The 23037-nt window shown below is 54.4% G+C and overlaps 1 protein-coding gene and 1 non-coding gene across 2 annotated transcripts in view; both read right to left on the bottom strand.

Moving 5' to 3' along the window:
- Window positions 1-3644: 3644 nt before the first annotated feature.
- NAP1L4 (nucleosome assembly protein 1 like 4) overlaps window positions 3645-23037 on the bottom strand; it is a 60660-nt gene continuing 41267 nt past the window's right edge. Inside the window, exons 8-15 of the mRNA XM_065881431.1 lie at window positions 22060-22131; window positions 16691-16830; window positions 15339-15484; window positions 13012-13034; window positions 12474-12593; window positions 9612-9641; window positions 9113-9169; window positions 3645-3938 (exon numbers count right to left, since the gene is read on the bottom strand). Coding sequence (XP_065737503.1) covers window positions 3900-3938; window positions 9113-9169; window positions 9612-9641; window positions 12474-12593; window positions 13012-13034; window positions 15339-15484; window positions 16691-16830; window positions 22060-22131 — 627 coding nt within the window. The 3' untranslated portion in view covers window positions 3645-3899. The remainder of the gene's footprint in view (window positions 3939-9112; window positions 9170-9611; window positions 9642-12473; window positions 12594-13011; window positions 13035-15338; window positions 15485-16690; window positions 16831-22059; window positions 22132-23037) is intronic.
- Window positions 21296-21422, bottom strand: LOC136127687 (small nucleolar RNA SNORA54). Its single transcript, XR_010656145.1, has one exon. It is a non-coding gene; the product is annotated as a small nucleolar RNA SNORA54 (small nucleolar RNA).

The following is a 23037-nucleotide window of genomic DNA, read 5'->3' as shown; positions in this document are numbered from 1 at the left end:
CAGGCCCTGCGGCCTGCGACAGAACAAGGGTGGCCTGGGGAGAGTAACCCAGGGAGGGGGGCAGGCAGGGGTGGCAGAGGCCACGGGAGGGGAGGTGGCCCCTCACGAGCAACGTGAAGGCCAGGCCCAGAGGGGGCCCCGAAGCAGGGCTGGGGAGGCCTGGTCATCAAAGCCCTCCCCAGCTTGCGGCAGTCCAGAGGCTCAGTGGGGACGGAGGCCAAGCAGGCAGGCAGTGCTGCAGTCCCGTGGTGACAGCAGCCTGGGCCCCAGGAAGCTGCAGCTCCCAGGCAGAGCCGGCCACCAGGAGCGCTACCCTCCCGCTGCCTCCAGGCTGCCGGCTCCGGGCAAACCTACTGGACGCTCCGTGACCTTCCAGCACAAGTGGCAAGGACTGATGGAGCCCTGGAGCCTGTGAGCACCCAGGGTGAGACAGGGCGCTCCGAGGCGCTGGAGGGTCCAACAGGAGGGTGAATGGCTGTGGGGTCAGAGCCACAGCGCATGGCTGGGGAGGGCACGGCCTCAGGGCTTCGTGCTGCAGCCTTACCACCAAGTGTACCCAGAACAGCTGAGTGGCAGACTGAGGCCCCAGCGCCCCGGGGGGGGGTGGCACCCTCGCCCACCCTTCTTACCCATGGGGGAAATAAACCTGGTGCCACAATGTGAGCAATCTGAACACCCCTCCCTCTGCCCCCGTTTACACTGGCCTGACGTAAAACCACTGTGTCTGGTCACTACGTCACATGGCTGCCCACAGAGAACGCAGAAAGGGGTCCACCAAAGCCTGGTATTCCCCCAGGCACACAGCTCCTCTGACTGGAAACCCAGATGCAGCTGTGTTCACGCAGGTGTGCACTCACGCACAGGTACGCTCACCGTACAGGTTCTGCTCCTCTCAACACATCCCAGAGGACGTTCCCCATTGGCAGGCAGGTGCGCTTGTCCTCTGGCCACAAAGCCCACTGTGGGCGTGGGACTTTCTCTTTTTTTAAATGTTTATCTGGCTGCATCGGGACCTTTTTACTTAGTCGTAGCACGAGGGATCTTCCACTGTGGTGCGCGGGCTTCTCTAGTGGGGGTGTGCGGGATCCTAGTTCCCCGACCAGGGATTGAACCTGCATCCCCTGCATGGCAAGGCGGATTCTTTTTTTTTTAGATATTGGGGGTAGGAAGTTTTTTTTATTAATTGATTTATTTTTGCTGTGTTGGGTCTTCGTTTCTTTGCGAGGGCTTTCTCTAGTTGTGGCAAGCGGGGGCCACTCTTCATTGTGGTGTGCAGGCCTCTCACTACTGTGGCCTCTCTTGTTGCAGAGCACAGGCTCCAGGCGCGCAGGCTCAGTAGCTGTGGCTCACGGGCCTAGCCGCTCCGCAGCATGTGGGATCCTCCCAGACCGGGGCTCGAACCCGTGTCCCCTGCATTAGCAGGCAGATTCTCAACCACTGTGCCACCAGGGAAGCCCGCAAGGTGGATTCTTAACCACTGGACCACCAGAGAAGTCCCTGGGTGTGGGACCTGACTCATCGTGTCTCCTGGGGGGCGAGGAGGGAGGGCCTCCCCCACCCCCTGGCCATCTCAAACTGCGGCGGCACCTACCGTCCACCAGCTCGCACATGAGTGACACACGCCTCCTCTCCTGAAGCCCCAAAGACTGCTGGGCGGAGGCCCCAATAGTCTCCTCAGGCTCTCGTCACACCACATGCCAAACCCTCACTGCCCCCGACCGATCGGCGAGAAGACAGCCAGCCTCTCACCTGACTCGCCAGCACCCTGCACGTGCCTGAGTGCAGGGTCACTGCCCTGGGCATGAACCCGGCACCGCCACCCGTTGGTGACAGTCAGGAGAGGGACAGGCACTCCGGGCACTAAACTGTCCCCGCTCTCCCCCTGCAAGTTACCTGCACACGTCACTTTGTGCAACCGTATCTGACCCCATAGGTACTTGTCAACTCCACTGTCCTAAATGCGGTCACTCTGAGGGCCCGGGGTCAGCAAGGATGGTAGCTCTGCTGGAGGCCCGAGGGGACTGGGTGGGGGGCGTGCAGGCCTCCGAGCACCCTCCAAGGATGGGGTTTTTGTTGCGTGTCTGCAGGAACGAGGCCCCCCTGGTGCCCCCGTCTCTTCTCGGTGGCCGTCGGGGCAGGCCCGGGAGAGGCTCACCACCGCCCACCTCTGGTGGGTCTTGACCCGGCCGGCCCGGGGGCCTCAGGAGTGGACGACGTTCTGGCTCTATGGTCGTCTTGGACACCCCGAAAGCACGTTTCTTTCGAAGCCTTGCTTGGCTCTTCTCGTGGCCCCCGGTGTGCTCTCTCTGACCGCTCCCGGGAGAAGCCAGCCCCGCCGGCAGGAGGCACCGGGCGAGCTGGGCACCGGCTTCTGTGCTGCATGCGGGTTGGGCCGATCCCCAGATGGGCAGCTGGAACGAGAGCCCGGGCACCAGGTGTCTCCCCACTAATGAAGGGAAGCAGGGAGGGCGCAAGCACCAGAAGAGCACCAGCGAGAAGACACGCCGAACGTGGCCATGGCGCAGCAAGTGTCCCTCCTGGAACCTTCTCATCGGAAAGGCCCAGCCCCGCACACGTGGAGAAACGACTCTGCTGGGGGAAGGAGCAGACGCTCTCTCGGGGCAGCAAAGGGCCCACCCGGGGACCCCAGACCCACCCCGACGGTGAAGTGGGCCGGCAAGCCTAACTCAAGATGGGCTTGAAAGCCTCAAAATCAAAACAGAAGCCCAGGAGCCCGGAAGCCCCGGATCTGCCCACGCCCGGGGCTCCGGGAGGCTGCGCAACCACATCCAAGCCCCACCGCCCCAAGTGCCCCAACCCGCCCGCCGGGCCTCCTGCAATGAAGACACACGGCACTGGGCTCGCAGTTCACAGCTTTAATAGAATATTCTAACTAGTCTGTACAAATGGAAAACACTGTGTTCAGTTACAAATGTATCTTAAGTAAGGCTGAGCAGTCTACAGCCTGGCCACAGCGTGGATGCCCCTGGGGCCAGAGGTCACACACTCGACACCCACATTCCAGCCAAGAACGGGTCGCTCGGAACCCAGGGCTTTTAAGACAAGGTGAATGTGAGGCTGAGAAACTGGAGCTACCGAGAAAGCAAGACATTTTACACGCTACGTGGGAAAGCTGTACTTTCCTGCCCGAGCCCCTCCCCGCGAAGCCTGGCAAACCCTGGCTCTGCCCATAGCCCCACACCGCCCCCCCCCCCCCCCCCCCGTCCTCAGCGCCAAGCGTGGTCCGTGCGTCCCGAGAACCAGCCCGGCCCACGGCTGGCAGGAGGGAGGCCTTCTTCCATGCGGGCGGACCACCAACTCTCGCTCGGGGCACCGGGTCTCTGGTGCCCACAGGGTCTCAGAAACTCGAAGGACAGCTCACGTCCCAAGCCCTCACAAGCGTGAGAGAAATAAATACGAGATGAATCACACAAGCTCGCGCCTCAGGCTCAGTGGGCGCCGCGACCCCTCACCCCAGCCCCGAGGAAAATAAAGCCAAAGGGCGAGCGGGATGAGTGCCAACCCCGGCCGGCTCTCCCGAGACAACTGGAAACTGCATGTGGGTTTCTTCCAAAGAGGCAGGAATCCCGTCTGATGGCGGGAGGGGTGAACTGGATCTACACGCCCTGGAACTGCGCCCTGGACACGCGCCCCCAGCGTCAAGTGATGCGCCCCAGCGGTCTGCGAGGCCCTCCCTAAGGCAGGGCTGGGCGGGTCCACTGAGCTGCCCCCAAGGCCGTAGAACGTGCTAGAATTAAACCTCCTATTTCTGAAATGCATCTGAGTTGCCACTGTACAGGTTAAGCAAAATAATAAAGTAAAAGGAGAAGTTAAAGTGAAAATCATGCACTCGAAAACAAGTCAGGCGTGAGCACGTGTCCACACGAGCGAGCGGCGCCTCACTGCTGCTTGCACTCCGAGGGCTGGCTGGGCTCCTTCTGTCAACGAGAGAGAACAAGACTTGTAGAGAACCGAGCAATTCCATCAACCAGGCATCTCCAACCAACAACGAAAACAAAGACTCAAGTCACTTGTTCTTGCTGAAAACATGGCCACTACAAATACACTTTAAAAATAGTAACAAATAAGCAGCTAACTTCCCAGTAACAAGGTCACAGCGGGGCTGCCTCTCTCTGTATAAAGACATTCTAATTCTCAGCAGGAGGGTCTCCGAGTGAGGGAGGTCCTCGGGTGGCAGACAGTAATTAAACGCACAGCAGTGCCCTCGTCCCAAAGCTGGCAGGCGCCTCAGCTCTGGGGTGAGCAGGCGGGAAACAGCGCTGGCTCCCCTCCATCCCCGAGGTGAACAAGGCTCCCGGCGCTGCCTGGAGCACACCTGCCCCCAGGCCGGGCCCTGAAGCAAAGCCTCTCCTGCACTGGCCCGTGGCGCCCCGACAAAGGACGAGAGGCCACCAAGAACTCCACAGCCAGGCCCCAGTCCTCCCAGGAGCCCCCTCGGCTGGGAATTCCGTCCTTTCAGAGAAGGCGCGAGCGAGACAAGGAGCAGACGCACTTCCGTGTGGTCTGGCAGCTGCGTCTCCTGTCGCTGAAACCCACTTAGCGACCGCATGAATGCTGTGTGGAGGCCAACAGCAGCCTGAGAGACAGGTAACGATTTCACCAGTACTTCTTAGCAAATTAATTTATTCCTCAGTAACCTATGGTCTTGGCTGCAAAGATGACATTACTCTGAATACAACTTGGCACATCTACGGAGTCTTAAGAAAAACCCGCACCACACAGTTCAGAAGAACCATCTGGGATAACACAACTGACACCTTGCATGGAATAAGCTGGGCTACAGTTCATTCCTTGGGAAACCACACCTAAGGGATGAAAAAGATGATGTGTAAAGGGTGCATAAAGACAAAACGATAATCTGGGGCCCTGGGCTAAGCTCCTTGTTTGTAAGTGTAACAGCACAGGGACAAGCTGGGACTTCCAGGTCTGGCCCGGGTCTCGGCCCAGCGCTGCCCAGCACTGGGCCAATGGCACCGGCCCATCACACGCTCACCGGAAACACCGCTAAAGAAAGAGCCTGGGCACCAAAACAAATACCCCGATCAGAAATCCTAGTTGAAAGAGACCTAACTCAAACTCTGTCGTCTCAAGGGGAAACCTGGAGGTGGCCCAGACTGTGGCCAGGGGGATCAGACGCCGGCCCCAGACTCGCTGGCGAGGTGCAGAGGTGCCCCAGGACTGGGACAGCACTGGCAGGGGCTGGGGCAGTGGCGTGCAGCCTTTTGTGGACGGGGGAGAAGTGTGTGGGTTTCCATAGCTGGATCTGCAGAAAGGAAGGAGGTGAGAGAAGCTGAAGCTGAGGGAGTGGGACGGTGTCATGGCTGTGGTATGGCGGGGCGGGGCGGGCGGCACAGGGCCGTGGGCTTGCTGCTCTACATCCTCTGGGTAAATACATACGCAGGACGTACAGGACGCCATGAATGCAGAGCGGCACACGGTTTACAAGGTGCTGCCTCAGTGACATCACATCTATCTTTAACCAGGAGACGGCATCAACCATCTGTCTGTTGACAACGAACTCCTTCCTCGGGTGCTGAAGACTGCTAGAGGGACGGGTCCTCGCCAAAACCAAGACCAGGACGGGCTGTTGTGAGGGTGGGAGTCGGGTGGGGACGCTGTGTTTAGAAGGAGGCAGAAGGTGGGGCTTGCCAGGCAGCATCCCACCTCCCGAGGGCCACGTTCAGCCCAGCCTGGCACCAGCGCAGAAGCCTGGAGCCACGCATGTGAGCTTCATCACCGGGACACCACAGTTTCGGCCCGTGACAGAGGGCAGAGCAATACTGCACTAAACCCGAGCGCCCTCTGCCCCACGGCACGAAGCTGTTGGAAGCCCAGTCTCTCATGCTGCCGCTCGTCAAGGGACGGGAGTCGGTGCTTCGAAGGCACAAACTAACAGTCAACACCCTGCCTGGTGGGGGCGGGCACTGAAAAGAAGGGCTTGCACTGATGGTAGCAAGCACACGCCACCACCATGGCCTCAGGGCTGGGGGCCCGAGGCCCGAGTGCCTGCCCAACAGCCCATGACACGACCCGCTCCACGGGGCGCCTGACGACACAGGCGAGACGGCACGGCTGTGGTTCTGCCACAGAAGAGTCCTCCTCGCCCAGAGGTACAGGCTGGACCATTTATGGATGCTTCGCAGTCACGGGTAGAGTGGGGAGCAGTGGGGCTTCGGGCCAAACCAGCCTGGCTGACACGTTCTTCAGACACACAGGGCAGCAGGAATCAGACACAATTCTAAATGATCAGATCTGACCCTTTAAAACAGAAAAGATCCCAGGTGTACATTCACTTCATCTAATGAAAATGCTTCCTTTAGCCCAAGTCTGCCCACCTGCCCGTTAGTCTTGTAAGAAAGCCAGCCGCCCGAGTAAGCAGGAGGGCGATGCAGATGGGCCCTCGAAGGCACGGGGCTAACAGACCCCCAGCCCACGGCTCTGCGGTGCAGAGACACAGCTCTGCTCTCCCGGGAGCCGCTCCCACACCGCTGGTCTGCTTAGCTCAACGCGGGCAGCCCCTGCTCTCTCCTAGATGCTAACGCTGCCGCCCTGGCTTCTCACAGGCTCTCCTGTTTGCACCTTCCTCCGTTGCCCCACAAAAGCCGACGGTGTCGTACGAGAGGGACTTCATGACTGGGGCAGAGCTACGAGGACCCATGACCCCCGGAGGGGGACAGGGCGGCTCCTGGGACTTGCAGCGCTCACTTGGATCTACAACAGGTCCTCTGCTTGTTCGAGCAGTGCGCCCCTCAGCGGCACTTACTAACGCTGCTGTGAAAACTGGTGCCAGCAGCTTCTGAGAGAGAAGATCCTGGCGCATTCGAGTTACCCCTTTATTATCTATCGGTCTGCAAAGCACCTGGACTGAAAAAGTATCAACAAGCAACAGACACACGTCGAGAAGAATCACAGCAGGCAGCAGACCTCGTCCTGCTGAGGCCAGCATGGCCGGGGGACCTGTGCATCCTGGTCCCAGGGCCCTCCTGTTCTGTCCTCTTCCCGGGTGTGGGGGGTGTGGGGAGGGGGGCGGCAGCCCCATCACCAACTCGGTTTTAAAAGCACACACGACAGACACCTGCACAAAAACACTGCTCTTCAGAAAGCCCCTGTCCGGGCCCGCACGTGCCGAGTGCGCCCGGACGCTCCACCGAGTCACGGCAACATGGCATTGCTACAAAGCACAGACCAGAAGTTTGGAAGTTAGGAATGAATGGAATTCCACCTTACCTAGAAACGTATGAATGATTAACAGACAAAAATTACACCTAAATGGGGAAAAAAATTGAAAGGAACTGTCAGCATGAAAGAAAATGAAATGCACAAAATTATACAGGAGGAAAGAGCCACCATTTCTCATGATACAAAGGGCTGCAAAAATATCGACCTTGAGATGGGAAACCTCAACACCCAGATCTGTACCTTTAACACCGCAACACTTCTTCCTGATCTTCCTGTGCTTGTACAGACTGTGATGTGACTGCACCCTCTGAGGAGGTGCACGTGGAGGAACAGAAGTGTCACGTCACGACCCCAGGGGACAGGACTAGGGCATTTCGACTGCACGTGGCTGACCGAAGGGCCCTCCTCAGGCACCTCGCCCACTCCCAACCAACACAACAGACCGAAGGCTTCACGAAGGCTTACTACTGACATGTCTCTACTTTCTGTTAAGCTATCTGTGATCACCTGGTGAGAATTCTCTTCTAGAAAACCCAGACGTGAGAGGAGACAGAAGGTTTGGCAAGGGGAGAGAGAGGACGAACAGGAGGAAACAACAAGAAATGGGGAACAGAGCAGCCACTGTCAGTGAGACAAGCGACCAGAGACAGGGCACTTGAGTCCAGCAGTGGACACGGTAACCAGCCATCTCTGCTCTAGAAACCCCACCGTGAACGTGTGCATCAGCACCCCCCGAGCACAGAAGAACAGCCAGATACAGACACCTGGGACCGGGCACGGCGCGGTTCTATTATTACCCGACAGCGAAGGGCGATCCACTCAAAGCAGGGCCCTAGGCTCGCAGCTCAGGAACTGAGCACAGGTGCGCCGTCCATACGGTGACGCCCCAACAGACAGGCTGGCTTTGAAAACATGAACATGCCCGAGCCCACTCCCAGAGCAGTATCTATAAGGCACACTGAGGATTTAAACCCACCACGAATTCTTCCCCAGGAGGAACTACTGCTGTAAGCATGCATTCATAGGAACATCTGGTGCTATAAAGCGATCAGACCCAGCTACACAATGACAGCTCAGTGCCCGGTCCACTTCAGGCACAACGGGGGTAAACAAACAAACAAACAACGTCTACTTAAATAGAGATAAAGATTCTACAATGCCAAGTGATGTTAGTATTCTGACAGCCCGTGATACATTTGGTCCTAAGAGTCAGGTGAACTAGAAATGTCACGTGAGCAATTACAGCTTCAGGACAGCGTTAGAACAGTTCTGTATTTAAAATATGTGTCAAGTGGCAAAGTCCCTGATGTACGCTCAGCTGAGTCCGTAAGTAAAAACTCAGACAGGCGTAAGATTAATGGGACCGCCCACTCATCCTAATTGGTTGTTTTGTTTTGTCTTTTTGCAAAGCTTCCTAATTTATTTCAAATTACCTGAGCTATCGAGACACGTCTTTTGAGTATTCTCAGCCCATGTACAATTGTAAAATTATGCCTACAACTCCATTATCCCATCATTAACAAAACAAAACAAGCCCCCCACCAAGCCCCGTCTCTGTACCTTTTCCAAAAACAAACACACAAAACAAAAAAGTTTATTCATGTTGTCAGTTAAATCATTATCTTAAAAGAATTAAAGATGGAATGTAAAGCTGCTCTACTGAACAAGTTTCTCCAGTTAAGATAGAGCTTGGGAAAGCACCGGAAAGCAGTTTAGTACTCATATAACACTCAAACTATATACCAGGTGTCTAAACAGCTCCTCATTCAAGTGCTTTCCTGGTACATTTTAACTTTCCTAAATAGAGAATGACAGGTACATATTTGTAACACCACTACCTCAAAGTGGGGAACGTGTTTTAAAAGGTCCACAGTGTAGCATACACAGGCGTGGGAAGCCCCAAATAACTAACCTTGGGGTTAATTTCGGCATCGTCCTCATCTTCTCCCTCCTCATCACCTTCTAATTCCTGCATTAAAAGGAGTGAGAGCTAGTTGAACAGACAGGACTTAAGTTCTTGTGGATTCACCAGCCACAAATAAAGCAATACTCTGATTCTGAAGGAAAGCAATTACAATCATTGCTAGCCATACTTCTTTACATCCCCTCCTTTGGACACTTCTTGTTCTAGCAAATAACCCTGAAATAAACATACTGCTGAAAAAGTGGATTTGGTTTGCTAAATGGTTATTTTCTAAGATGCATTTTCATAAGCCAACTGCAGGGTCAAACTGGACACTGCTACCCATCTGCCGTGTCTTTCCGTAGTATTCAATAGGGCTGAAAGCTTCAAAGGCAGCTTCCCACGAGACGAGTCTAAAGTGGTCCCCTGACTTCATAACCTTCATCCACTCAAACAGAGAAGGCCTAGCAACCTCGGGGAATGATGTCTCACAAAAACCATGTCTTACCTCCTCCTCTCCTTCCTCACCTTCTTCAAACTGAAAAGAAAGGAAACAGGTTTTTAGGTTTTGGTTTTTTTTTTTTGCGGTACGCGGGCCTCTCACTGTCGTGGCCTCTCCCGTTGCGGAGCACGGGCTCCGGACCCGCAGGCTCAGCGGCCATGGCTCACGGGCCCAGCCGCCCCGCGGCACGTGGGATCCTCCCGGACCGGGGCACGAACCCGCGTCCCCTGCATCGGCAGGCGGACTCTCAACCGCTGCGCCACCAGGGAAGCCCGTTTTTAGGTTTTATAAAGCGTGATGGCAACCTGACCCAGACACAGCCCGTCAAGCGCCCACAGGGGTATAGGGCCTAAGGAGAGCGGGAAGTGGCCTGGCCTCTCAGCAGAGGCCAGTCTGCCGCCGGCACCTCTGCTCCAAGCCAGGGCCAGAACTGCGGGGCTGCTTGCTCACAAGCCCCGCCATGTTAATAGGATACCAGGTATCCGAAAACCACTCAAAACGAAGACTACGGATGGAGACGGGGTGAAGAAAGGAAACCGTTGGCTTGGGTGTGCGCTGGGTCCAACTGGGAAACTGGCTGATCTAAGCAGACCAGTAGCGTAATTTTATCACATACTGGACTTTCAATGTCATTTTATAACTCAGACAAGGGGAAATCTTTAATCTGCACTTAGAAATGTAATAAAATCTTGGTGTTTAATCTTTAAAATAAGTCAGAAAAAGTGTGCATGGGAGAAACTCCAACACTGTGGCTGAATGAATGTCTCAATTCAATGTCTTGTGTGTCCAAAGACACTGCTGGCCAGGCTCTCAGCCAAGTCCCGAGTATCAGACTGCTGTCAAAAGCCAAACAAAACGAAATAACCCTCGTCCCTGGTGGCTGCACTGACACAGACACATGAAGATTCAGCAAGCTTTCTCTTATAACCCTTTCTTCTTGGAGCCCCCCGCCCCCCCACTCGTCAGCAACGACTCAAAGGGAACTCAGAAGAGCACAGTGCGGGCAGGGCCTGGTGCGGTTGGCCTGGGATCTGACCGTGTCTTGGCACCTTTTCCTCCAGGCCTCTAACAAAGAAGACCTTTCAGTGTCTTGCAGTCGACAAGACTCTCACTGCAGCATTTCAGGTCGCACTGGAACCAGCCTCACACAGGCTCGGGTGCCCATTTTCTGAGGTTCTAAGCCCATCATTTCACCCTGGCCCCATCCTCTGAGCGAGCTCTGTGCGGGCATCTCACACTCGGGCAGAGCAGAGGCTCCAGAGTGGGGTGTGCAGCCCGTGGGACGAGTGAGGTGACCCACGTTGAGTGTGGAAGACGAAACCAGGACTCCTCCTCCGCCCACTTCACCCCATAACGATGCCCAGTGTCCACATCGTCCCTGGCGTGTCTGACGTCAGTGCACTCGTCTCTGTCCCAGTACCACCCAGCCTCCTCTGCCAGGAGCCTGAGGAGCAGCTGGAGTGACGACCACCAGCCCCGGTCCACGCGGGGGAACCGGCAGAGCTGGGGCCGCAGCAGACGCAGGCTGACGTGAGCCCCTGGACCACGCTGCGCACCTGTGGCGCCTGCACCGAAGGCATTATGAATGAGCGTGGACGCGGATGTTGCAGGCAAACACACTGTGTTGCTCACCAGGAGTCGCTATGCTGCCTACACTGTAAATAAATATACATGAGCTGCTAATTAAGCTTTTAGACTGACGGGTGTACGATCAAAACAGTTTGAGACCGCTGGTCTAGAGCTGAGCTTCCCATTGTGTGTAGCCACTCGATCTTTTTTGGTCAAATTAGATAAATGCAAACCCTGGTTCCTCAGCTGCCAAGGGCCGCACCTTCAACCTCCCAGCGTCACGTGGTGCCAGTCCTGCTGCGGCAGACGGGGCAGAGCACAGCTCCCTCATCACAGAAGGTGCGCTGGACAGCGCTGGTCCAGAATTTGCCGCATAACCAGTATTTCCTAAAACTTAAGTCTGAGCAACTACCTGAGCGCTAAGATGACCCCAAACTGCGCTGTGCTGTGTGTGTCCGTGTTCCCGGGTTCCCACAAGTACCTCCCCGCCCGGGGATGGACAGGCCGCACCTGAGAAGCTCACCAGTGTCAGGCGATGTAGCCAGTACGCCCTGGGCTGGCCCACTCCCGCTGCGTGGGGGCCTTCAGCACAAAGGAGGGCACGAAGCAGCTCGGACCTGTCCAGCAGCCACAACAGACCTCGCCAGAAAGGAACCTCAGAGCACTCAACACAAGGGAGCAAACAGCACCTAAGCACACTTCCAGCAACACGCCACAGGACAGACCTTTATCTCCACACAACAAGAGGGCTCGCGGCAACCGGGCCTTGGTCACGATGGAGAACCATTTCAGGTGACAGCCCGGGGCAGCTGGCCAGGCTGTGCTCAGGGGTCCTGCTCCCAAGTTCTGACTGTGGGAGGGCGAGTTCCTTCAAGCAGAGGGGAAGGTGGCCTGCGCAGCCGGGCTGTTTTTCTGTGGAGTGTGGGGTTCTATTTCTTTGGGGTCGATATGCCACATGCCGGCACGACTCGGCTGCGCTGGCCGTCGCTTGGCGAACAGGAGTTTCCTCGTGTTCAGAAGTCGCCCAAAGCCACAGACCTCGAGTGCAGCAGCGAACCCCTGGGTCCTTAGAGGACATTCGGGAGCAAGTCGCTGGCCGGGCCCGCGTGGGCGTGTGGTGCTCAGCCACCTCAGAGAGGCCTGCCTCTCCCGCCTCCGCCATCTCCCTGCCCAGTCTACCTCCTCCAAACCCCAGAGGGCAGTGCCCCGGGGACCTGCTGGAGGACGCCATGAAAATCTCGGCTGGGCTTCCCAAGCCAGCACCCGCTCTGGCCCCAGCGGCTCCCACAGGCCACCTACGTTGTCGTCGTCCTCTATGGCCTCCCCCGTGAAGTAGAGCACAGCGCGTGGCACGATCCGCTCACGGAAGAAGTGTCCAATCTCGAAGTCGGAGGCTAACGTGAATTCGGAGTCTTCATCCTGAGGGGAAAAGCCAAGTGCTAACTTGCTTCAGTGGGGTAAACATCCATTCCCTTGCCCGTGCCTGACCCCCCCCCCACTTCCAGTGACTCGGCTTATAAGCACCCAGTGCGGGCACTTCTGGGTGACAGGCATCTCTGAGGTTAGGCCGCATTAAAGGAACCCTTGCAGCCAAATGGCAGGAAAGCGTAGGGCCCAGAGCCACATGTGCGAGGGGGTGAGGCTCAAGGATACGCCTGCTCTCAGGTCCACCCACGGAACGTGCGCTTCTATCCCACCCCCACGGTGCAGTGGATACAAATTCACCCTTGGTTTTTAGGCAGTAAGAACAGATTAAAAAGAAAGTAGCAAACTACTCAGGAAATAAGGACCTTAACAGCAAAACAACATACTTTTTTGATAATGACACACAACTTACCAGTGATTCTCCATCCCCCGATGCTAGAAAAAAAGACAAAACACATCTGCATTACATCGACAACCAAAACCTTCTAAAGCCCATGCAGGAAGCCCAGCTGACAAATAAAATGGAACATCTCACTAGAAACTGCCTAAGCTCGTGCCCCCCCTTGGCCGGCTCCCCACTCCCCTGTCTGCTGCAGGCTGAGGCTGTGGCCCCAGCACCGCCAGGCCCCCTTCCCTCCCCCCACCCCCAATCAAGGGCCAAAGGCCGGTACCCAGTAACGCTCACAGGCCCAGCTGGAGAAGGCCACTTTCAGAAGAGAATTTACAGACGTTTAAAGCATCAGCAGATGGAAAGGTGCACCGGCTGCCCAGACTGTGGCCGTTCAGGGCATTTTTGTTTTAAGCGGAGTTTTAACTCGTGTCCTACAAAACTACAAGCGACGTTTCGGTAGAGAAACAGGAAGCACTTTAAGGCTGTAAGTCCTCAGTGCGACTGAGGTGCTGCATCTCAGCTAGGTGGAAGCTGCATCCCTGCTTGCTTGCAAAGGGGAAGGAGAAGGTAGCGAGGAGCCGCTCCTCCCGCAAACACTGCAGCACGCAGGGTGACGTTACTCACCGACACCCACAGCAGAGGCCCGCGCTCCACACAAAAGGTGAGCTGAGATTCGGTTCCAGCACCCACGGCCCTACAGACCTTGGTGCCGAACTACAGCCCAACACGAAACCAAGAAAACACAGACTTAAAACCACGCTCAGTGAAGCCCAGTGGCGCTTCGCCAGGCATCGCGTCCCCTTTGCCGGGCTCACCCTGCCTTTGTGTCTTCCCTGTCACCCCTCTGCTGCAAGGTCTGTCTCCGTGGCCAGCACAGAGAGGGGCACGCGCCATCTCAGCCACGGCGGAGCGGGTGCTGGTGTGAGCACCCCTCCCCGTGGGCGGTGGGGGGCCCGAGCCTCGGCGTGTAAGAGCCCCACCTGCTGTTTAAGATGCAGGCTCGGGGCCTCTGGACTCAGGGGCGGCAACAATCACAGCAAGGACTTCCTCACCTGACTTCTGGGCCAGTTTGTAGGATTAAAGCCAAACAGGTTGCTGGACTAGCCATCTTTTATTTCCTTCATTTCAAAAAGCATTTCAGCAGTTTGGGTTTTTTCCTTGACCACTCCATCACCCCTCCCCCACTGTCATCCTCTATTCCTTTTCATAGAGCATATCACTTGATATTATGTTTATTCAATTACTTTAAAAATAGTGATATACCATAAAATTCACCCACTTTAAGTATACAATCCAATGACTTCTCATACATTTTTAGACTTGTGCAATCGCAATACAGTTTTAGACCCCCCCAAATCACCCCCAAATTCTTGAATCCATTTGATTCCATTTTAATTGTTATTAATTATTTAAAACATCCAAAAAAGCCACTGAATTTAGGAATCAAAGTCCCTTTGCTTCACAGTGAATTCACACAGGAAGCCTCCCGTATGTGAGGCTCTGAAAGGGATCTTCCCAAAAAAGGAAATTTAAGAACTACATTTATGGCTATTCTTGTCCCCAAAACTGATATACATCGGCATCTTCCAGGTTCAAAGACAAGTCACGGAAAATAGCCACAACAGTGAAAAACGATGGACTGCATGGTGATGGGCAGCTTGATAACTTGGCACGAGAGTCAGAGTGAAGACGGAAGCCACCCCGTGGCCCCGACAAACAACCCAAAGGGCCACCAATGGCCTAGATCAGAGCTGCCATTTATCTCCAACTGTTTTTGTTCACGGAAAATAAAGAGAAAATGTTTTCCCCTCATATCCATATTTTAACGCTGCCAGCGGGTCTGGTCTTCGAATTCTCAGGATTAGGAAATTATGTGAAGACTTCCAAGTAATTTTCCTCAAAACCAGCGGCTGAGCCATTACTACTTCCATCTCTCTTTTACTGGGGGGTGGGAGCAGGGAGCAGAGAACAAGCGTCCAAGCTATGATTCTGTCCTAAGTCTGTGTTTGTCACAATATGTAAGTTCCCAAACCCCTTGTGCTCTACACCAAGGCTCGAAGAAAAAACCAAAAACCCACCTGAGAGGGAGGGGAGAGGGAGGGGTGGGCCGACGCCCTGCAGGCTGTAGGGGTGTGAGCAGAGCAGCCATGCGGACCCCTCCCCCTGGGGGCGGGGGCATGCAGCTCCGACAGCTGCCCAGGCTCACCCTCCTGCCAGGACAGGCACCCGTGGGCCTGCCTGCACAGCCACGGCTCCGTCCCCCAACGATTGCCAGAGGACCAGAACCTCCTTCCTGATGTTAACAGTCATTCTGTGTGTAACCTGGAGTCACAACCCAGCCCACTCACCTTTCAGCGGACTGAAGAAGTTGAAAAAGGAATCGTTGGGGACTTGTTTGGTGATTGTTCTGACAGTGCCTCGGCCCTTATGTTTCTGCTTTTTCTTGATGGTTTTGACTGTTACATTTTTTCCTTTCTTCCAGTCAATGGTACACCTACAGGGACGAGACCGTGATCACGGGGGTACACACTTCATGAGAAAAACTGGTCACACGTGTGTCCAGCAAGCAAATCACAGCTCTGTGCTTAACCCCAGAACAACGCAGCAACCTGCGCGCGAGCACTCGGCACACGGTGAGCTCACGCGAAGGCCAGTGAAGGCGGAGGGCCCCGCCAGGCAGGCTGTCAGCGCGGCAGCTCCCGGAGCTGCACAGCTTTAACCCCCAGACGTTTCGCAGGGAGCCTCCAACATTCTTCCCGTGACCACGCCCGCTCAAGGGCTTGTCACCTGCTGCCCCGTCACAGACCCCACAGCGCACAGGAAGCCACCCACCCAGGCGCCTGAATTCTCAAGACAACTAGCTAAGCGAGTGGGACAAGTTGGAGAAAGCAAGCAGGTGGCTACCGCAAACACGGGTGACCGGAGCAAGACACAATGTTCCAAGTGTGCTGAGCGGCCCTTGGCGGGGACCGCGCTCTGAATCACCCTGGACCAACAGGTAAGCCCTGGCAGTGTCTGAATAGCGTCTGCTCAAGGACATGCCTGGAAAGGCAGGCCTTCTCACCCGATGGCCTGGCCGTGGGAAACAATCTACATTACTCTGGCCATTTAAGTCTAGCAGGATTTTAAGAGAGTTCTGTATTACTCACACAGGGAGATTCATCAGGATAAGTACTTGGTTCAGTGAATAAGGATAACTGTTTCAATCAAGAATAAAACAATTTCCCAAACCGTCTCAAACCACCCAAGAGGAGTGAACTCCAAGCCACTCTCCTTGGTGGTCCACAGGCTGCAATCACCAAGGCGCTCAGCCCTGAGGCCAACCACGCTCATGCTGCCTCACCGTGGTCAGTGCTGCCCTGCACTGACGGATTCATTCACTCAACAAATACCCGCCGAGAGGAATTTATCAGTTCAATGATCACTGCTTCACTTTCGGTGACTGGAGATCCCAATGCCCTCATTAAAACGAGGAAATCGGGCCACCACCCCAAACCCTGGCCCACGTAACCACATGCTACATTTCCCAGCGCCAGTCATCATATTCCTAGAGAGACTTTAATTTCCATCTTTGTCTTTTGGGCTTTTAAACAGATTAAAGGCTTTCTGCTTTATTCCTAACTTCCATCTTACTTGTAAAGTTGTAAAACCACCTCCTGCTTTTGTTTCAGAAAAAGAAGTTGCAATGGCATTTCCTTACCCGTCACAGTCAACTATTTCAGGACCTTCAAAGGAAAAGGGATCGGCCTTATCTGGCTCTGACTTCATCTTGTACGTTTTTGTCAGGACTGAATTGGTAAAGTAGTCGTTGGATTCAAAGTGGAACTCTAATACAAAAGACTGGAAAAAAAGACAGAAACTGGGCTAAGCACCACTTCAAGTCTATGACTAATTAGCGACCGACTTTATGAATCACACAGTACTTACTGGAACCCAGCTCTTCCCGAAGCATGACACCACAGGCAGAAAGCATGACTGAAAAGCTCAACAGGTGTTGCCACATAAGAACTTGCTGACTGCAGAAGCACCAGCGCGGAGTTAAAGCAGGGCAGCAGGCGGGCAAATACCCATCACCCTTCGGGCCCCGCCACCTCCCCTCCCGGGGAGGACAAGCTCTCCTGAGGAGTGTGGCTTCTCCCTGCCGCCCCACCCTCCCTTCCCCGAGAACACAGCAGGGCGGGGGTCTGGAGGCAGAAGGCGGCAGCAGAACCCTGTCTCCCTCTCCTTTCTCTTGGGCAGAGCAGCTCCTCCTCTGCCACGCAGCAGAAGGGCCAAGACTCCACGTGGGGAGAGAAGGCGGGGCACTGACTGGGCCTCTTCAAACCACACCAAGTTCACCCTTCACTCACAAAGCACTCTTCAGACCTAGAGACACGCATGGGAGGGATGGACAAACGGGTGTACAGAGCAGTAGTAACAAATCAGAAGATATTCAGTAACAAAATAAATGAAAAATAAAATGAGACGGCCCCTTCCTGTGCAAAATGTCCAAAGAACACACGGTACTGGCAAGTGTTTTGGGAAGCCAGGGGCACTCATATACTGTAAAGGGCTTTGTGAAGGGCAATTTGGCAATATCAAAATATTAACAAAATAAAAAACATTCTGGGACCCGATAATTCTGTTTTGAGGAATGTGTCCTACTTCAGGAGGATGCCTGGATGGATGCAGCAGCAAGTGCAAAGATACTGACCTCAGCCCTTCTGACAAGACAACCTGGGGGAAGTAAGCAACAGTCTAAAGGACCGGCTCTGGGTCTGGCCAGCCTCTGCCTGTCAGTGCTGCGTGATTCTGGGAAGCTATTCCACGTCCCTATGCTTTCGTTTCCTCCCCTGCAAAATGGAATAAACAACCCTTTCTCTCCATGAGTTCACTTGAGGATTAATCTATGGAAGCACTTAGAACAGGGCCAGGTTTATAGGCATTACTTGCTAAATGTTAGCTATTTCTATTTTTATTGTAATAGTACAACCATCAGTTGAGAGAAAAATTAAGAAGACTAAAAACAAGCCACTTGCACAAGGGGAAGTGAAATAAGAACTCCCCCAAGACGGGGATGAGGAAGAGAAGGGCCACAAGGGCCTGGGAAGTACAGACACAAGTGGCCAAGAGGATTGGAGGCAGTCCTGTCAGTGTTCAGAAGGGATGGCAGGGATCTGGCCAGGTCTCCACTGACCCCTGCCAGCGTGGTGTGGGCTGGAGGGGAAGGGAGGTCAACACCCACAAGTCACTAGGCTGGCAAAACCAAAGTGCAGCGAGGACAGGAAGGCAGCTATAGGGAGTCAGAACATCGGCGGAATCCCTCTCCATGGCTCTCCTGAACCTGACCCCAGGCCCCATAAACCCGATCTTTATCTTGGACTTCAGTCAGTGGAGACTGCTATTACTTGAAAACTGTTGAGGGTGGTGACCACAAATGTGGATGACCCACCTTGGGGACTGGGCTGGGCTAACGAATGGCACTGTTCTATTCCGTCCTTCATTACGTCCATATAGATATGGACAGAATTATTTATTTTCCTCTCTCTCTCCCCATTTCCTTCTCCTGCCATTTCTCCAAACCAAGGGTGCTACTTCCTTTCTTCATATTTTCCTACTTTTCCTCCTTTCCCTAGGCCTCTGTTTAGTCAAGAATGAGTCAAACACAACTGGGGATGATTTAAAGAAAGTGTCTAACAGTCCAACAGAAAAGGGCCCAAGGACGAGGCGACCTCATTCACACCCCCTACAGCCAAGTCAGCCATGAACGTATGACAAATGCCCAGCCACACTCGCAATTGAGTGTACAATTCCATTTCTTCCACCCAGCAAAGTAAACACGGCTGCTACTGTCTTTGCCGACACTTGTGCTGAGAAGAGAGGAGGCGGTCCCCAGGCAATGCTGCCCATGTGGTCAAAGCAGACAACTCAAGTCCAGGCAAACGACATATGAGGATTCTCTGTACTGTTGCTGCAGTGCTGCTCTAAGCTTGAAATTATTTCAACATAGAAAGAAACCAAAAAATGTTATTACAAAAAGAGAAGTGTGAGAAGATACCAGTAGCATCAGCAGGAGTGTAAATTGAACTACCTTTGGGACTTATAAAGGTTTGTCTCCTTCGACCCAGTAATTATAGTAAAAGGAACCTAAACTGAGGAAATCATCAGAAATTTAAACAAAAGCTTGGGGCACAAGTAAGCTGATCATAACGCAACAATTTATAACGGGGTGGTGGTGGCAGTGGCATATTCTGGGGAATGTTGAACCTTTTTTTTTTTTTTTTTTTTTTTTTGCGGTACGCGGGCCTCTCACTGTTGTGGCCTCTCCCGTTGCGGAGCACAGGCTCCAGACACGCAGGCTCAGCAGCCATGGCTCACGGGCCCAGACGCTCCGCGGCATGTGGGATCCTCCCGGACTGGGGCACGAACCCGCGTCCCCTGCATTGGCAGGCGGCCTCTCAACCACTGTGCCACCACGGAAGCCCTGTTGAACCTTTTTACAGCCAACAGATGCAGCAACTATTTTCCACCCTGCAGGGCCTACATGAGGTGAAGAGAGCAGCGCAACACTGTCCACACACTGGGATTCCACTTCGCTGAGGTACAAACATGGTGACCCTGGAGAGTGACCCTGAGGAGGGGCAAACACCCTGGCTGTGTTTCCCTCTGAAGTAAGGTGGTTTCATTTTATTTTCTTTAGACATTTTATTAATTTGTTGATTGACTGATTGATTGCTGCATTGGGTCTCTGTTGCTGTGCGGGCTTTCTCTAGTTGCGGTGAGTGGGGGCTGCTCTTGGTTGTGGTGCGCGGGCTTCTCATCGCGGTGGCTTCTCGTTGAGGAGCATAGGTTCTAGGCGTGCAGGCTCAGTAGTTGTGGCACACGGGCTCAGTAGTTGTGGCTCGCGGGCCCTAGAGCGCAGGTTCAGTAGTTGTGGCACAGGGGCTCAGTAGTTGTGGCTCACGGGCCCTAGAGCGCAGGTTCAGTAGTTGTGGCACAGGGGCTCAGTAGTTGTGGCTCGCGGGCCCTAGAGCGCAGGTTCAGTAGTTGTGGCACAGGGGCTCAGTAGTTGTGGCTCGCGGGCCCTAGAGCGCAGGTTCAGTAGTTGTGGCACAGGGGCTCAGTAGTTGTGGCTCGCGGGCCCTAGAGCGCAGGTTCAGTAGTTGTGGCACAGGGGCTCAGTAGTTGTGGCTCGCGGGCCCTAGAGCGCAGGTTCAGTAGTTGTGGCACAGGGGCTCAGTAGTTGTGGCTCGCGGGCCCTAGAGCGCAGGTTCAGTAGTTGTGGCACAGGGGCTCAGTAGTTGTGGCTCGCGGGCCCTAGAGCGCAGGTTCAGTAGTTGTGGCACAGGGGCTCAGTAGTTGTGGCTCGCGGGCCCTAGAGCGCAGGTTCAGTAGTTGTGGCACAGGGGCTCAGTAGTTGTGGCTCGCGGGCCCTAGAGCGCAGGTTCAGTAGTTGTGGCACAGGGGCTCAGTAGTTGTGGCTCGCGGGCTCTAGAGCGCAGGGTCAGTAGTTGTGGCGCATGGGCTTAGTTGCTCCACGGCATGTGGAAGCAGGGAAGACCCCGTTTCATAACCATTTTAAAAAGTGCAGACTATGGGTAAATTCACTAAGCTGCTGACAGTCATCTCTAAAAGAGTGCACAGCGTTCTGTACACTTCTCTGTACTTTCTAACTTTTCTTATGCAAGCACGTATGACTTTCACAATGACTTAGTCTACCACAGCTAGGGCTCCAGCCTGTCTATGGGCCACAGAAGAGACCGAGGAAAATATAAGACAGATGGGTTGAGGAAGAAAGGGAATGGACCAAGGAAATCATCAAACAGGTGCGTGCGTGTGTGTGTGCGCGCAACACACACACAACACACACACACACACACACACACACACACACACACGGAAAGAGAATTCACACCCATCACAGCAAACTACAGCACTCTGCCACAGGAGACCTCTAGGGGACGCTGTGGCCAAGCCTCGCACAGGTGAGGAGCGATTACTGGGAAAAAACTGACAAGAGGAAGGCGCTGCAATAACCTGGGTGCCGTAGGAAAGAAGGGGCTCCCTCAGCTACCAGAGTGACCCCCAACCTGTGAGCAGGCATCACTCTGGCTGGTGTCCACACCCCACCTGCTGCGGAGGGATGTGTGAATGTCACCTCCAGAGTGGAGCAGACCAGGAAAGGGACAGATACAGGTGTGTGTGCCCCCACCCCTTGCCCCCAGCAGACATCACCCGCAGGCCAGGGTAGAGGGAATCCCGCTCACACTGCTCTGTGGTGGGGAAGTGGGAAGAGACCGGGCCTCAGCCCCACGGCCCTCAGGCACTGTGTCTTCAAAACCTGAAACCAAGAGCCACCAGGCAGGCAGTCAGTTGTGTGGTGCTGGAATTGCTGTGGCACTGGAATGGAACCCACCAGCCACAGGCAGACTGGGAGGTCACGAACAGTGCTCCCCGAGGACCCCAGCACAGGCATCACCGTCTCAAGGCTGCTTCACAGAAAAGGACAGGCTGGCTTAGGTCGAACTCCCCTCACTAACTGGTAGGCAGCCTACGAGAGCAAGTATTCTGGACAGATGTGTTTCAAGACAAATCAAAGAGCAGGGAACCATTTTTTCAGTCTTATGTACCCGCAGTGGCTCCTGAAGGTGAGACCTAGCACATGTCCTTCACTCGCGTCCTGGGCTTCTGTTAAAGTGCTGCTTATATCTGAATACGCACCAACCACCCTTTGCAGCCTGTTTTACATACAGTCCACCCTCACAAACCTGGGAGACGCTCAGGAGGAGGAGGACATCACCCCATCTGACAGAGGAAACAAACTAGCCCAGAAACCACAGCATGGCACAGTGGAGGCCGCGCCGGAGGAGGCCCCTCCTGCGCCTGCCCCCGGACAGCTGGTGGACTGAGTTACTGTCCGGCTGCGCACACTGCCGGGTGACGCCCAGGGATGCAACGTGAGAACACACGTCTCAGTCCAGTCACCCAGCAACTGAATGGCCGGGTGTGGATTTCTGGCTCTAAGCCCTTTACCCTTAGTGGCCTGACCCTTTCTGACACCAACCAGGAGTTCAAACAATCAGTACTCACCATAGGCTGCCCAGGGTCTGAAAACTTCACTTTGATGTCCTGCAGGTGCTTCAGAATTGGCTCATCATATTCCTAACCATGAAGAGCAGAAAAGAAAGTTCTGCTGAGCTTTTACAGACAACACACATGTTCTCACTGAGTCACTGTTGCACCTACTCCTAGACACTGGATAATTAGCCCTGTTGGAATTCCGTCCTTGTCACTCCCAGGAAGCCACCCAAATTTGTTCAGTCACTAGCAGTCTTAGGGTGGCAGCAATGAGGTGCCACCTTTGTCTGGCACGGAGCACTGGTAACCACCAATGCCAAGCCAGAAGGGCATCGCGCTCATTGCCAGGGGCAAGAGCCCTGACTGATTTCACAGCCCCACCAGCTGCCAGTATAGACGGGGTCGGAAATGCCGTCAATTAAGACTGCTGGTCCTCAGCATCTCCTAAGAGACAGAATCAGAAGAAATGCCTGGACAAGCTACTGACCTTGGCAGCCAATTCCCCTCGCTTAGGGCACGTGGTGATAAATATCCCAAATCCAACAACACACACAGTCAAGGACACTCACAAAGCAAGTCTGAGACCTGATGGCAGGCACTACGGAAGAGCCTCTAACGATGGCTCTATGCCTTTACGAGTCATCGTTATGCAAACACAGAAGTTCACCAGGGCCTGTCGTTTGAGAAAGGCCAACTGAGAAAAACTCAGAAAAAAGAAAACCACAGGACCTGAAACCCAGTGACCACATACTCACGAGAGGGGCTTTATTTGTGAAACAGTCACTTCACCCTGGAAGTCTGGGGACTGGACCGAAAGGATTTCCTGAGGTTCCGCTGAGCCTGATAACTACCAACTTCCCAATTTTAAGTTCTTTCTACATCACAGGCAGACCTCGCTTAATGCACTTCACTTTACTGTGCTTCACAGATATTTTGGTGGGGTTTTGGGGGGTTTTTTTGGTTGTTGTTCTTGTTGCAAATTGAAGGTTT

The sequence above is a fragment of the Phocoena phocoena genome, chromosome 8 (genome assembly GCF_963924675.1).
Source record: "Phocoena phocoena chromosome 8, mPhoPho1.1, whole genome shotgun sequence".
Taxonomy (NCBI): domain Eukaryota; kingdom Metazoa; phylum Chordata; class Mammalia; order Artiodactyla; family Phocoenidae; genus Phocoena; species Phocoena phocoena.
Note: the sequence above shows the minus strand (reverse complement) of the source record. Positions and strands in the feature narration are given on the sequence as shown.